The following is a 14,975-nucleotide window of genomic DNA, read 5'->3' on the forward strand; positions in this document are numbered from 1 at the left end:
GTTTGACTGAAGCAGAAGTAGGAGAAACATCTGCGCTATTGCACAAGAATAGACTTCACCAGAAGACCCTCTGTCGGGACAACAAAAAAAAAGTCACCACAAGGCGATTCAGTTCCTCACACTTTGACAGAATAGATGTTTGAATGTTTTTCAAACATTAATCTTTCGTGTCTGATTTGTGGAAGTAAGAGGGGAGAAAAAATGACTCAACACTGCCCGGAAAGTGTAAAGCAGTGCTTGGTGAACCTGGGCTGCTGAGTCGGCATATTTTTGTCTGTGGTTTATAAGCAACATTTGTTCACACATGCTGTTTTTTTTTTTTTTTTCATTTTTATTTTGCTCTATGTATAAACACATTTAACCTCTTTAGATCTGCAAAGAGCACACCTCGTGCTGATGCATTGTTTTAATAAGTGTGGCACAGAGAAATACAGATATCAATTTTTCCCATTATATTGTCATATAGTATATAGTATAGCTTTGCTTCCTCCTGCTCCTTTTCACATATGTGTAGTAATGAGGTGTTGTGTGTGTGCCTGTATATATGTGTATGTATGTGTGTGTGTGTGTATATATATGTAGATATGTATGTGTGTGTGTGTGTATATATATGTAGATATGTATGTGTATGTGTATATATATATATATATATATATATATATATATAGTAAGTGAATATGTGAGAAATAATAATGTAACATAGTATGCATGTCTGAAATAAATTAAGAAGAAGAAGATGTAGTACACTCCTCACATGTCAGATGTTACTTTGATGAGACATGACATATTACATTAGCTTCACACTGCATGGAGTCAGCCATGTCATGTCTGACATGATGGAGTATATGGGGGGGGGAAAGCTATCATCTCATTCTGTGTGGAAGTGGTAATTTTTGGCTCCAAACTTTGTCCTTCTTCCCCACTCAGTTTGAAACACTTCCTGACGTACATGCTCCTATGTGCTAGCTATGTGCAAAAATGGGGAAAATCGCAAGAGACACGCACATGGCCCGCACGAAAACACAACTTTCCTTGAACCAACATGCCGTTGTGAGCATAGAAAGAAGTGACAATGCAAGTGCTGCATTCAATTGTAAAACAACACATGACACCACAGGGGTGTGACCACTTTCACTACTTGATGCTATGTTGCTAATTGCTAGCATGTTAGCATTTAAGCTAATTGACTCATGTGTAAAGGCAAATACACGCATGGCATTATGCAGGGAGGTCATCGGGTAGCCTTGGCACTTTCAGTACCTGAGGCTCTCTTGCTTGGTGCCAGCATGATAACCATTAGCATGGTAGCATTTTAGCTAATTTACTCATGTCTAAAGGCAAATACACTCATGGCATGATGTAGGGACACGATGGGACTGCCTTAACACTTTTGGGACTTGTTGCTTTCTTGCTAAATGCTACCATGTTAACTGTTAGCATTTTAGCATTTTTACTTTTTTATGCATACGCAAATAGAAGTTCACGCATGGCATGATGTATAGACACTATGGAACTGCCTTGGCACTTCACCACTTAATGCTATCTTGCTAGGTGCCAGCATGTTAGCATTTTAGCATGTTAGCTAATTTACTCATGTTTAAAGGCAAATGCACACATGGCATGATGTAGGGACACGATGGGACTGCCTTAACACTTTTGGGACTTGTTGCTTTCTTGCTAGATACTACCATGCTAACTGTTAGCATGTTAGCATTTTTATTTTTTGATGCATATGTAAATAAAAATTCACACATGGCATGATGTATGGACACTATGGAACTGCCTTGGCACCTCGCCACTTAAAGCTATCTTGCTAGGTGCCACCATGCTAACTGTTAGCATTTAGGAATTTTAATCCTGTTTCAAGGCCAATATATACATGGAATGATAAGAATGCTTTCTCTGCACTTTTGGTGCTAGCATACTGTTAGCATGTTAGCTTTCTGGCTAAATTCCTAATGTAATTAGGCCACGGCGTCATGGCACAGCAGACACCTGGCCCGAGGTTCACAGCACAGGTTGCATGCCCATCAAAATTCCTGTAGGAATTTTCTAGTTTCATTTATTATTTCATTTTATTTTTTTGTATTGTGTCATTTCACAGCTCAATTTTATGACATTTGGCATATAGCTGTTATGTTCCTGTTCAAAATGATACTTTGTGGAGCATTTCTTTTCCTCTCCACACATACATCAGTCACACGGTGTCCGTCTGACCTAAAGAAGGTTTTTCAAGTCGGCTGCAGCACTGATGCCAAGCGTGGTGTCACAATTTCCTCAAGACACTCATCCATTCCTATACGGCGGCTATGTTTGCATCTGTCTTAAAAAACGTGTGAGGATTCGGTTCCCGAAATGGAAACTTCTTCTTTTGTCTGAGACGTGCATGTTAAAAAACAGTTGTGATTTTTTTTTTTTGCTTCATATGTTGATGCTCCACATTGTAGCTTGCAAGCATGGATGAATTTATGGCAACCACAGAAGACTACTGGGTAAGTGGCTTTGGCATACATGCAAATAACAAAATGTTATACAAATCAATGATTGAAAGTCAGTTTAGTGCCATTTTTCCCCTGAACAATGAAATATCAATGCTAGAAATACAGTTTTGTTAATTGTTTGAATGAAGTAAGCATAACACCATGTAACACTGCAGCCAATGCAATCAATTATACATAAAATAAATTATAAATTATAAATACACTATAAATACATTTAACAATATTTTTTCATAATACCTCATGAAAATAAATATCAGGCATATGCACAAATATAATAAAAAAAAATTGTTTTTTAAAAATGTTTTATGGTTAGGTATGGTTTACTTGAGTAAAATATTTATATTAAATCACAAATATAATCAAATATAAATCAAATATAATAAATCAAATATAATGCTATTTAAATTTAACATAGATCTTATGATTTGTCTTTATCAACTTTAAAATGTCTGTACAAGGTTTATAATTTTTTTTACAGGTTTATTTCGAAAAGTATAAAATCTGAAATAGTGAAAATGTAATTACATAATAAATTTAGTTAAATCATAATTTCATGTCACTGAAAATTTCACTAATGTTCTTCAGTTTGTTTTCATCATCATTTAAAATGTCTGTACACCTAAAATTTGTATTTTAAAATTACATTTTACATTGCCTCCACTTGTTGCTAGGCGGATTTAATGGGGCTTGATTGTCGCTGCCCCATTGGTTAATGAAAATAATAGACATGTCGAAGCCACGCCCGCTATGTTATCTGAGTAGACGTCGTAGGAGAACCTGGAAATTAGGCAAATACAAGGGAAATTAACGTGGAACCTCGAAAAGAACATTGTCGGGATAAGTACTCCATAGATACTGCGTACATTCTGAATTCCATGTAGTATTTGAATCATCCTACTGACTTGTGTATCCTTCCTGTCCAGTTTTTCGAGTATGATAATTACACTTCGTCCTATGAAACCAGCAAGACGTACGCAGCCCCCTGCACCCACGAGGACGTCTATACGTTTGCCCAGAGATACCTGCCCGTCGTCTACAGCCTCGTCTTCTTCCTGGCCGTGGTGGGCAACGCACTCGTACTGTGCGTGATCCGACGCTACCGCATCTCCCGCGGCGGCGCCTGTTCCTTCACCCTGACTGACACCTTCCTCCTCCACCTGGCCATTTCCGACTTGCTGCTAGCCTTCACACTCCCACTGTTCGCCGTGCAATGGGCCCACCAGTGGGTGTTCGGCGGGCTCGCCTGCAAGATCTCCGGGGCTCTTTTCTCCCTCAACCGCTACAGCGGAATTCTCTTCCTGGCTTGCATCAGCTTCGACCGCTACCTGGCCATCGTTCATGCCGTCAGCTCCAGCTGGAAGCGTAGCACCTGCCAGGCGCAGATCGCCTGCGGTCTCATCTGGGTCGCCTGCCTGGTCCTGGGCGGCATTGACATAGCATTTAAACAAGTGGGGGAAGTGGACATCATGGGTCAGCGAGGGATGCTAGTGTGCCAGGTTTGGTTCATGGAGAACCCCATGCAGTGGCAGGTGAGCCTGCAGCTCGTCAGCGTGATTCTGGGATTCGGACTCCCGCTCCTGATCATGCTTTACTGCTATATCCAGATCTTCCGGTCACTGTGCAACGCCACCCGTCGGCAGAAACGCAAGTCCCTGCGTCTCATTGTGTCCCTGGTGTCCGTCTTTGTGTTTTGCTGGGCGCCTTACAACTGCTTCCAGTTGACCGACAGTCTGCAGAGGCTGGGGATAGTGGCCGGGGGGTGCCAGTTTGGTCGCATTGTGGATATCGGGATAATGGTCACCGAGAGTGTAGGGCTGTCGCATTGCGCTCTGAACCCGCTGCTCTACGGTTTCGTAGGGGTCAAGTTCCGTAGGGAGATGGCCCGGATGTTCAAAGGGTTGCTCGGAGCGAGAGGCTGGCTCGGCATGGACGAATGGAAGGACAGGAGGCGGAAAACAAGCTTGTACAGTTCTGCCGAGAGCGAGAACACCTCATATTCTGTCATGGGGTGATGGCGGGTTAGAGCAGGGGTCTCCAACAGGTCACTCTCCAACCATTCTTCAGAAGGGCCAAAGAATCATGGCCTTTTTTCCACTGCACAACGTGGTCCCTTTGGGGACTAATGGGGCAGTGCCCCATTAGTTGGCGGCATTCCCATTTGGTTCACATTTGAACTCAATCGAAATGAACAACGGTTCACTTGAAAATCGACCAAGCCCCATCTTTCAGTCTCCTTCATATGTTTCAATAACCTCCTCTTCCGCAGTCCCTCATTTATCACTGTTAATTGGTTCCAACCCAACCAGGATAAGTGAATTTCCGTGAAGTAGGATTCAATATGTTTTTGATTTTAACATTATTAGAGCCAGGCTGCATGGCGGTTGAGTGGTTAGTAGACCTCACAGCTAGGAGACCAGGGTTCAATTCCACCCTCGCCCATCTCTGTGTGGAGGTGGCATGTTCTCCCCGTGAATGCGTGGGTTTTCTCCGGGTACTCCGGTTTCCTCCCACATTCCAAAAACATGCTAGGTTAATTGGCGACTCCAAATTGTCCATAGGTATGAATGTGAGTGTGAATGGTTGTTTGTCTATATGTGCCCTGTGATTGGCTGGCGACCAGTCCAGGGTGTACCTCGCCTCTCGCCAAAGACAGCTGGGATAGGCTCTTCATCAAAAAGAAACCGTAGTATTCAAAGAAATGGAGACTGTGGGGTCTAATTGACTTCAAATCTAATCCATCAATGAACAATCACGCCTGGTTTAAATCACCTTTGTAACATTTGCAACCCCATTTGACAGAGATAGGACCTCACTGTGGAAAAGACGCAATATGTGTATCATAATAATATCATGTGTTGTTGTTTAGACACACACGTTTCTTAAAAAGGTTGGAGACCCCTGACAAAGTAAATAAATATTATCAGAATTTACACCAGGAAAGCTTTCTCAGTATTTTGTGTGTGTGTGGGGGGGGGGGGGGGGGGGGGTAAATCAGGTTCTCTCTCTTCTGCTTCCCTATTTTGTGCTACTTTAGAGACATTTCTTCACAGCTTGTAAAAATGTTAGGAAAAGTTTTGTGCTACAAAAAACATTCATGTGACTCATTTATGAATTATGAATTTAAGACTTATAAATATGTTTACAATAAAGCAAACTCTTGTTTCGGAATATTTATTGTGATATACTCTCATCCCGTAATCTATACTGTATTTTAATATCTCTGCCACGATATTGTATCAAAATTGCGACATAAAATTGCCAATGGCAATGGGTTGGGCAGGTATTGGCAGGTGGGTTGGGGGCGTGGTGTGATCCCTGTTTTTTGGCGGGCGCAATGGTTAGCGCTATCAAAGACATGGTTTGGAGCCATTAGTAAATTATATTTGAATGTATTGTATTATGTTATATCACATTATAGCACATGTAAGCTCTTTTTGTGACGCTCTTATTTTGTACCCCCTCACAGGATGTGCTGTTATTTTGAAGGCCGGAAATGTGTGTATTGAGGTAGCTTCAAAGAATTGAGTAGAGAGACAAGCGGCTAGAATAAACGTGTCTCCTGCATTCTGAGCTTTTGTTCCCACTGCGCTTCTACAATATTAGAGACAATCTTAAGCTGCTCGGTTACACACAATACAATATATCATATTGATTATATATTTTAATTATACTATATGACATTCTATTCTAAAGATAAGTGACATAAACGATGAGTGCATGGGTTATTGTCTGTATTTTTAAGGAGAGGACAAAGTGCGTCCTCTAGTGGACAAGTGCTTCTGGTGCAGTGCTTTGTTGTTCATTCACGAGGCAAGACATCGCTTCTTGTATTCGGAAGTTAAGAAATTGTCTTCAGAATAAAACTCCTATCGATCCACATTTCTTATCAAGACGATAAATTGTTTTGTGGTGTCATTTTACAGACCGTTGTATAATTTATACGGGACCTTGATTCAAAATAGAGTCACTTAACGTGTTAATTTTCGTGAATATACGTTGTGTGGGTTTTATTTTGAAAAGTGTCTATTTTTCTGCTGCGTTCATGCTTATGCTGGCATTGTGGTGCAGGCAGTCCGCGGTCGGGGTGACGTTTGTTGACTAGAATTAGTTCATACTAATCATTAGTCATTTGGTGCCGTCGCTACAGATTCGAATCAAGTCAAATTGTGATCTGCTGCTCTAATTTTCTACGTTTTGAGTTGTTTTGATCGCGAGTGTAAAACAGCGCGGATTCACATTGCAACTACTATCCGCTTTCAACCTGGTTTCGTTTTTCTGCTGGATTTAAGATGCAGACTCCCAACAAAACAACACGAAACTATTGCGTTTGAACGAGCCAAGCGTGTACGTGTTCCGGAGAGAGAAAAAGAAGTGCATTTTCCTGTTTTCCATTTTTACCAGCATCGATCATCAAGGCTGAAAGGTTTACATATTCTGTTGAAGGTAAGCCAAGCATGCTTTATTTGCTTTTGAAACAAACGTTGCACTGTTTGCTTGCATTGTGCACAATTTAATGTTCGTTTAAATGACCTTTTGGAAGAAAATTGAATAAAAAAGCAACATAAAGTAAATGAACAAGCAGTGTTGGGATAGTATTTAATATTTTAAAAGTAAGGTGGAATGTTGTTCAACTTTCATACCACTATGTGTTTTAAAACAAATAATACAGTGGTACGTTTTTGGTATCAATGCAACACTAAAGTCGAACAAAATTATTTGATAGCACTTTAGGTCCCTGAGTGTCAAGAAATGAATTCCCTATGCTTTCTTTTCATTCCTGACTACTGACGACAGGAAGTGAAATCAAGTTGCATTCATAGCATTCATCCACCACTTGGTCCCGCGAGTCCAGTTCTGGTCAGACGTAGTCCTGCTTAGCTGCTGGGGCCCCTTCACTGAATAGTTTGACTTCTCAAAACATCCATCCATTCTCTATACCGCTTATCCTCATTAGGGTCATAGATATGCTGGAGCCTATCCCAGCTGTCTTCTGGCGAGAGGCGGGGTACACCCTGGACTGGTCGCCAGCCAATCACAGGGCACATATAGACAAACAACCATTCACACTCACATTCATACCTATGGACAATTTGGAGTCGCCAATTAACCTAACATGTTTTTGGAATGTGGGAGGAAACCGGAGTACCCGGAGAAAACCCACGCATGCACGGGGAGAACATGCAAACTCTACACAGAGATGGCCGAGGGTGGAATTGAACCCTGGCCTCCCAGCCCGGATGTTTTTATTATTAATCAAAAATATTAATTACATTAATTAAATTATATTATATCACAAGTTATAGGTACTATTGTTGTCTCTAGGCATCTGTAATGTTACATCATAGAGTGAAAATGTTCTCCTCTCATTCCGTGTGGAAGTGGTTTCAGGCGAGAGGCAGGGTACACCCAGGACTGGTCGGCAGCCAATTACAGGGCACATATAGACAAACAACCATTCACACTCACATTCATACCTATGGACAATTACACTTGATAATTAACCTAGCATGCATGTTAATTGGAATGTGGGAGAAAACGGGAGTACCCGGAAAAAAAAAACATGTACACACGGGTGAACACATTTTGCTGCCTCGCTTTTTAAACTGCAATTTTTTTTTCTTCTACAGAATATGAGTGCATACTGTGTTCTGCATCCTTGTGGTTTATTAGAGTGATCTGTCGGTGCTTTGTTGTATGTCTGTTATCATATTTACTACTGCTACTTTTAGAGGGTGTGGTGTCCAGCCGTGTTCATGTCAGTATCTGTAGTCAGGTGAATATAGAGCCACAATTTTCCTGATTGGCTAAGGGAAAACATGTTGTTCTGATTTCTGACTGGCTACAAATATTGTCAATCACCACTGCTGTGTTTCCTGTTGTATACGATGATATATGCTAAAGGAAGGCCGAAGTAACTGTAAATTAATCTTTGGTTAAAGGAGGATGAGGAGGAGGATTAAAATACTATGCAGGAGCAATATGTTTTAACAAGGATACAAAAACGCTACAACTGATGAATGAAACATGCGAAATGTGAGCAAATGTTAATGCTTGTCGGAGGAAAATGTATGAGGTATATGGTCAAGGGTTTTACAGCCTTAAAACATATATAATACTAGTTGGCTACTTCACGGATTTCACCTATTATGGACTATTTTGGGAACCCATCCCACGCGCTAAAAACAAGGGAACACCGTATATGCTATTCATGACACAGATTACCCATGACATTAACATCTACCTCATTTGGACTGAAAAGCAGAAGATCCTTCTGTCACTGTCCATTCACTGTGTGTTTGTGACGCTGGGGAACTTCCGTTTGAACCCACTCGCCTGTTGCCTCACCCGATGACATCGCACCATGTGAGATCTCGGCTTGTTTTCTTTAAAGGGCCGGAGGCTCAAAAAATTCACTTGACACACTCAAGGGGAAGGTTGAACCGTTGCAGCTGTTGTTTTTGAAGCATATTTTAACAAGAGAAGGGCGGTGTCTCCACATCTGCAGAACCAACATGGACATCAATCTGGATGGCCTATTCCGCCTGAACACCAGCTATGACTATGACGACGACTACGTGTACACAGACGACGACTTTGAGTACCGACGCGGCCGGGCGGTGTGGATTCCGCTAGTGTACTCGGTAGTGTTGGTCATCGGGCTGCTGGGGAACGGACTTCTTCTAGCGTTTCTGGCGCAGAAGAAGAAGCGTGCTTGGAGGATATCGGACACCTTCGTACTCCATCTGAGTGTCGCCGATGTCCTGCTCTTGATAACGCTGCCGCTGTTGGCCGCACAGGCGTCGCAAAGTTGCGGATGGTGTGTGGGCCTCGCACTCTGCAAGATCACTGGAGTTCTTTTTAAGGTACGTTGCTAAGTGAATGTAGTATACTGTGTATGTGTGTGAAAGAAGACATGTTTAATTTGGTGGACGAGTGGTTAGCACGCAGGCCTCACAGCTAGGAAACTCGAGTTCAGTTCCACCGCCATCTCAATGTGGAGTTTGAATGTTCTCCCCATTCATAATGAAATCATTTGAAAACTGTGATAAGTTAGATTTCATGTTTTAATGATTTGATTGGTTGTTTCGATCAAGTCCGAACAATTACTGACACCCGGTGGCCGATGTAGAATACTACATTCACAATTTGAATGGGTCTACTTAATTCCTTGTATTTGTATTTTAGTCAATGTAGCTGTTTTTATGAGTGAATGGGTTGAATTTATGCAAATTAAATATATACATGTTTGGACTAATAATAGGTCGTATTCAACCACAAAAAAATTATGATTTATTAATTATTATATATATGAAAATGCGTGATTGAGACGATAATTACACGGTTAAAACAATACAATAATTGCCTGAAAGTGTTATTAAAGTTGGTTGAGTGGTTAGCATGCAGGCCTCACAGCTGGGAAACTCAAGTTCAATTCCACCCTCGGCCATTTCTGTGTGGAGTTTGCATGTTCTCCCTGTGCATGCGTGGGTTTTCTCCGGGTACTCTGGTTTCCTTCCACATTCCAAAAACATGCTAGGTTAATTAACGACTCCAAATTGTCCATAGGTATGAATGTGAGTGTGAATGGTTGTTTGTCTATATGTGCCCTGTGATTGGCTGGCCACCAGTCCAGGGTGTACCCCGCCTCTCGCCCGAAGACAGCTGGGATAGGCTCCAGCACCCCGCGACTCTTGTGAGGATAAGTGAGGGTCGCGGGGGTGCTGGAGCCTATCCCAGCTGTTTTCGACCTTGGACTGGTTGCCACCCAATCACAGGGCACATATAGACAAACAACCATTCACACTCACATTCATACCTATGGACAATTTGGAGTCGCCAATTAACCTAGCATGTTTTTGGAATGTGGGAGGAAACCGGAGTACCCGGAGAAAACCCACGCTTGCACGGGGAGAACATACAAACTCCACACAGAGATGGCCGAGGGTGGAATTGAATTTAGGTCTCCTAGCTGTGAGGCCTGTGTGCTAACCACTCGTCCACCATGCAACCCCCATGATATGACAACTGCACCAGTCTCTCGGATTGACGCTTTGCAGTATATTTTGATCAGTATATGGACAGATAGATGTGTGATGCGAGTCGTTAGCCACAAGTTTTGTATAGCTCTTATTTCTCATCGTGACATTTGCATTATATTTGTATGTAACCAGGCAAATATGATGACATGTACCAGCTGTATTTCACTGAAGATAAATATGAAGTACTTTGTTCCAACTCTATGTCTTGTAGTTCTAAGGTTCTTTGTTTTGAAAGAAAGAAACTCCTGAAGAATATTCAAATTCTTATCTCCTGCAGTGCAATTGACAGAGAATGAAAATGAAAGTTAAGTGCATTTCGAGGAAGGGGCACCCATTGGGGATGAAATGAAAGTGAAAGTCTTTATGTTTGTGTGTGACTTTTCTGTCTTTCTTTCCAGCTCAACTTCTTCTGTGGGATCTTCCTCCTGGCCGTCATCTGCTTGGACCGCTACCTGTCGGAGGTTCATGCCAAACCGTTATACTCTCACAAAAACCCCTGGTTGACTCACCTCAGCTGTTTGTTTGCGTGGATCGTCTCCCTGCTCCTCACCATCCCCGACTGGTTCTTCCTGGTGTTGGAGCCCCATCCATGGAAGGAGGATTGGACCCAATGCGTTCCCAGCCTCTATCCCGTCGACTTGAAACTAGCGTCACGTCTCCCTCACCACGTTCTTAGCATGGCCGCTACAATTGTTATCGGCTGCTCGTGTCTACTGCCGTTGCTCCAGCGTTCGCCCAAAAGCCTCAAAAAGCCGAAGACCGCTGTCGTCATGCTTATCCTGGTGGGCGTCTTCTATTTCTGCTGGATGCCGTACAACGTCACTCTCATGGTGGACACCTTCAGCAGTGACAAGACAAGAAAAGAAAACAGTTTATCTACTAAAAGCTCGACAAGAACATCTTTGACAGCCACGGCGGTGTTGGGTTGCGTCCACGCATGCCTCAGGCCGCTGTTGTGCCTCGGACTTTGCACGAATTTCAGGAAGTGGACGCTGGCGGTGATGAGTTGCGCAAAAGTTGAACCCAAGGGGTCAGTGTGGCAGCTGGGCGTCGGCGAGGACGCCCTTCCCGAGCAGAAACCCGAGGAGGAGGAGCTTAAACAGGTTGCAAGTGTGGAGCAGTCAAAGATGTCCTGTGACTCATAGCGGTGATTGACTAAACCTTTCAATGCGCTCACTGACGGCGCGTCATTTGCTTTCCAAGGAAGAGCAGGATGACTTAAAATGGGTATTTATAAAATGACTTTTAATAGCATGTAATTTATTGAAGTACTGTTACCACATTGTTACATTTGTACACACATTTTAATGCCTGTTTTTTTAAACTGTTTTAGTTGCTGCTGTTACATTTATACCCCCCAAAATAAGGTCATTGCATGGTTTAATCAAGACAATATCTCATTGTCATTGCTTGGGTGGCAGGGTGTGCACGGCAAGGGGTCGTATTTTTATTTTCTGTGCTTATAAATATACTTGAGATCCGGACACGAGCCATAAATAGTGTCTGCTTCTTAATGAATTAAAGGCGTTTCGTGTCAAAAAAATTGTAATTCATAAACTTCCCCATAAGGTAGAGAAGTTGGATTTTTGGTTTGTGGGTTAGCGATAAACTTTGACAACCGATTTTCTACCGTTTATCCTCACAAGGGTCACAAGTTTTAGAGAGAGTGCAACTGAGGAGGTTGCAGAGGTGAGGATGTTGAGGTTCTGATTGGGAGTGACCAGGATGGATAGGATCAGGATGGAGTACATCAGAGGGACATTATTACATGTTCGAGGCCTAAAATGAAAGGAAAGGTATACAAAACTGTGGTGAGACCAGCCATTTATTTTTCTACCACTTATCCTCACGAAGGTCACGGGGGTGCTGGAGCCTATCCCAGCTGTCTTCGACCTTGGACTGGTCGCCAGCCAATCGCATGGGCACATATAGGCAAACAACCATTCACACTCACATTCATACCTATGGACAATTTGGAGTGGCCAATTAACCTAGCATGTTTTTGGAATGTGGGAGGAAACCGGAGTACCCGGAGAAAACCCACACATGCTCGGGGAGAACATGCAAATCCAACACAGAGATGGCCGAGGGTGGAATTGAACTCGGGTCTCCTAGCTGTGTGACCTGCACGCTAACCACTCAACCAGCTTTGATAACACTTTCAGGCAATTATTGTATCGTTTTACCGTGTAATTATCGTCTCAATCACGCGTTTTCATATATATAATAATTAATAAATCATAATTTTTTGTGTGGTTGAATACGGCCTATAAAATGTGCATATTTAATTTGCCTAAATTCAACCTATTCAAGCATAAAAACTGCTAAATTGACTACAATACAAATACAAGGAATAAGTAGACCCATTCAAATTGTGAATGTAGTATTCTACATCGGCCACCGGGTGTCAGTAATTGTTCGGTAAGAAAAGCACCAGACTTGATCGGAACAGCAGATCAAATCATTAAAACATTAAATCTAACTTATCACAGTTTTCAAATATGCCATTTTTTATTGTGTTTTATGAACAAAGAGGTCAATTTTATTATATTTTAAATTTGAATTATGCTGAGGGATACCACAAATGTCTTTGTTTTGTTTCTTTTGGCTTTTTATTCCTGATTACAGAGTCGCTACAGCGGATCTTTTTGATCCGCATACTGAATTTGGGCTTGAACCCTTTGTATTCCGGATGCTCTTCCTGACGAATACTGATGATTCAAACCCGAGGCACTAGTTTCTGTAATAGTAGCAGAACAGAACAATTGAATCATACTTTAACAGGTTTATGATGAGCCATGTGGGGTTGCGTTCAAAGACACCACATCATTTTAACATACTTTATACTTCCGAGTGAGTGATAAGAATATATTTTTGTTTATTTAGATCAAATATACACACATCATATAGATGTTGTTGTGATGTTCGGAGTGTCCCTGAACGCGCTTCAAGTGACAGTGAGGAAGTGTCCTTTCAGGGAGGATTAGAGGCGTGTTTGGAAGTCGGCGATGCATATTTGGTGTTGGAATTGCACTGCTGTTGATGTGTTCAGGTCAGAATAAGTTATAAAAGAGTGTCAGACTCTGCAGGGACACTATTGTGGCGCTGTCATAACAGATAGAGGTGTCTTCACAATGTGTGCATGCATTAATATAATTAATGAAATCACTGAAGTCACCGCTGTTAACGCGCTATTTTTGACAGCCCTCATGATGACATTATAAGTTAAAACGCAACTCTGAACCCCGATGTCAGATTCTGCCCAACACCGGAACATATTAATAGCAACACACATGTGTATAAGTATTATATTGCGTGATGATGGGGTTTCTAAAAGGCTCTAATAATGTAAAAAAATGTATTTGGAAAATCGTAAATAGTTTTTCTAGACCATAACTATAAAAATTTACAATTTATAAAGGAAGAATCTTATTTGTGGATATTCACTTATCACAGTCTCATCTGGAACCAATTAACTAGTATAAATGAGGGATTGCTGTATGTACCATGTACTGTGTGTATGTGTATTCTTTGATTGACCATTCAATTCATCCATCCATGTATTGTGTTAACCTGAATATGCATAATTTTGTCCTTTTTTGGGCGACTTAAAAACAATTTTTTTAATAATTTGTCCGTCCGTCCATCAACCATCTTACCTGTACACAGTATGTCGGTATATCCATGTTTTATTAGTGAAAGTAAGAAGAGCTCCACTCTAGCGTAAACGCCAGGATTGTTATGAAAGAGTATTTCTGGCAGCATGACAAAGCACTTTCATGTTTGGATGAATTACTTATGCATCTTTGGAATGTACTGACTCTCAGTAGAGGTCCATAAACGTTATTATTCAACACTGTAAATGTGGTAACATATTAAAAAAAATGATGTGTGGGTGCCATTATTAATATTTGAGTTTGTAGATTTGTATCGCTGGACAGTTTTACTTACTTTGTCACTAAATGTCACTTCAGTGTCCATAAGATAAACTTTTTAAGTCCTTATCAGTGTTAATATCTGTGATAACAAAGTCACCCGGTCGTTTCCATAAAGCAATAATTTATGCAACATGCATGTTTTAGTGTATGACTGCAAGGGGCTTTCCCTCGGCAATTACAGTTTTTTTTTCCACTCTTTTGTTTCAACATGTTTTTCAGTCTGCACATGTTAGGTTGTCACGTACAGTATATGTTGTGATATCATCGGTCTTGTGACGGATGAGACAAAGGGTTAGTCTGCTCCAGACTATTAAAAGCTTCTTCATGTTGACTCCCTGTCTGTTTGTAGAGACTTGCCCGACATCTTTACACCACAACCAGATCAACCTGATTTGTAAGGTGAGCTGTCAATGCAAAGACATACAACTACTGCACTGTCGCTCTTCCTTATGACTAATGTTATTGTGATTTTTTTTTTAAAAATGATGTCATAACAG

At 41.5% G+C, this 14,975-nt stretch overlaps 2 protein-coding genes across 3 annotated transcripts; both read left to right on the forward strand.

Moving 5' to 3' along the window:
• The first annotated feature begins 2,253 nt into the window (after window positions 1-2,253).
• Window positions 2,254-4,842, forward strand: cxcr3.2 (chemokine (C-X-C motif) receptor 3, tandem duplicate 2). Its single transcript, XM_058053119.2, has 2 exons — window positions 2,254-2,492; window positions 3,425-4,842. The coding sequence occupies exons 1-2, from the start codon at window positions 2,457-2,459 to the stop codon at window positions 4,511-4,513; spliced, it is 1,125 nt and encodes a 374-aa protein (XP_057909102.2). The 5' UTR covers window positions 2,254-2,456; the 3' UTR covers window positions 4,514-4,842.
• Window positions 4,843-6,551: 1,709 nt separating this feature from the next.
• Window positions 6,552-14,809, forward strand: LOC131105225 (C-X-C chemokine receptor type 3-like). 2 transcript variants are annotated; one of them, XM_058053122.2, is made up of 3 exons: window positions 6,552-6,944; window positions 8,985-9,364; window positions 10,939-14,809. In XM_058053122.2, exons 2-3 carry the CDS (start codon window positions 9,014-9,016, stop codon window positions 11,683-11,685), a joined length of 1,098 nt encoding a protein of 365 aa, XP_057909105.2. In that variant the 5' UTR covers window positions 6,552-6,944; window positions 8,985-9,013; the 3' UTR covers window positions 11,686-14,809. The 2 variants fall into 2 exon arrangements, with proteins under 2 accessions (XP_057909105.2, XP_057909103.2); XM_058053120.2 differs by having other exon boundaries at window positions 9,007-9,364.
• The last annotated feature ends 166 nt before the right edge of the window (window positions 14,810-14,975 follow it).

The sequence above is a fragment of the Doryrhamphus excisus genome, linkage group LG5 (genome assembly GCF_037039965.1).
Source record: "Doryrhamphus excisus strain RoL-2023G ecotype Guam linkage group LG5, RoL_Dexc_Guam_v1.1, whole genome shotgun sequence".
NCBI lineage: Eukaryota > Metazoa > Chordata > Actinopteri > Syngnathiformes > Syngnathidae > Doryrhamphus > Doryrhamphus excisus.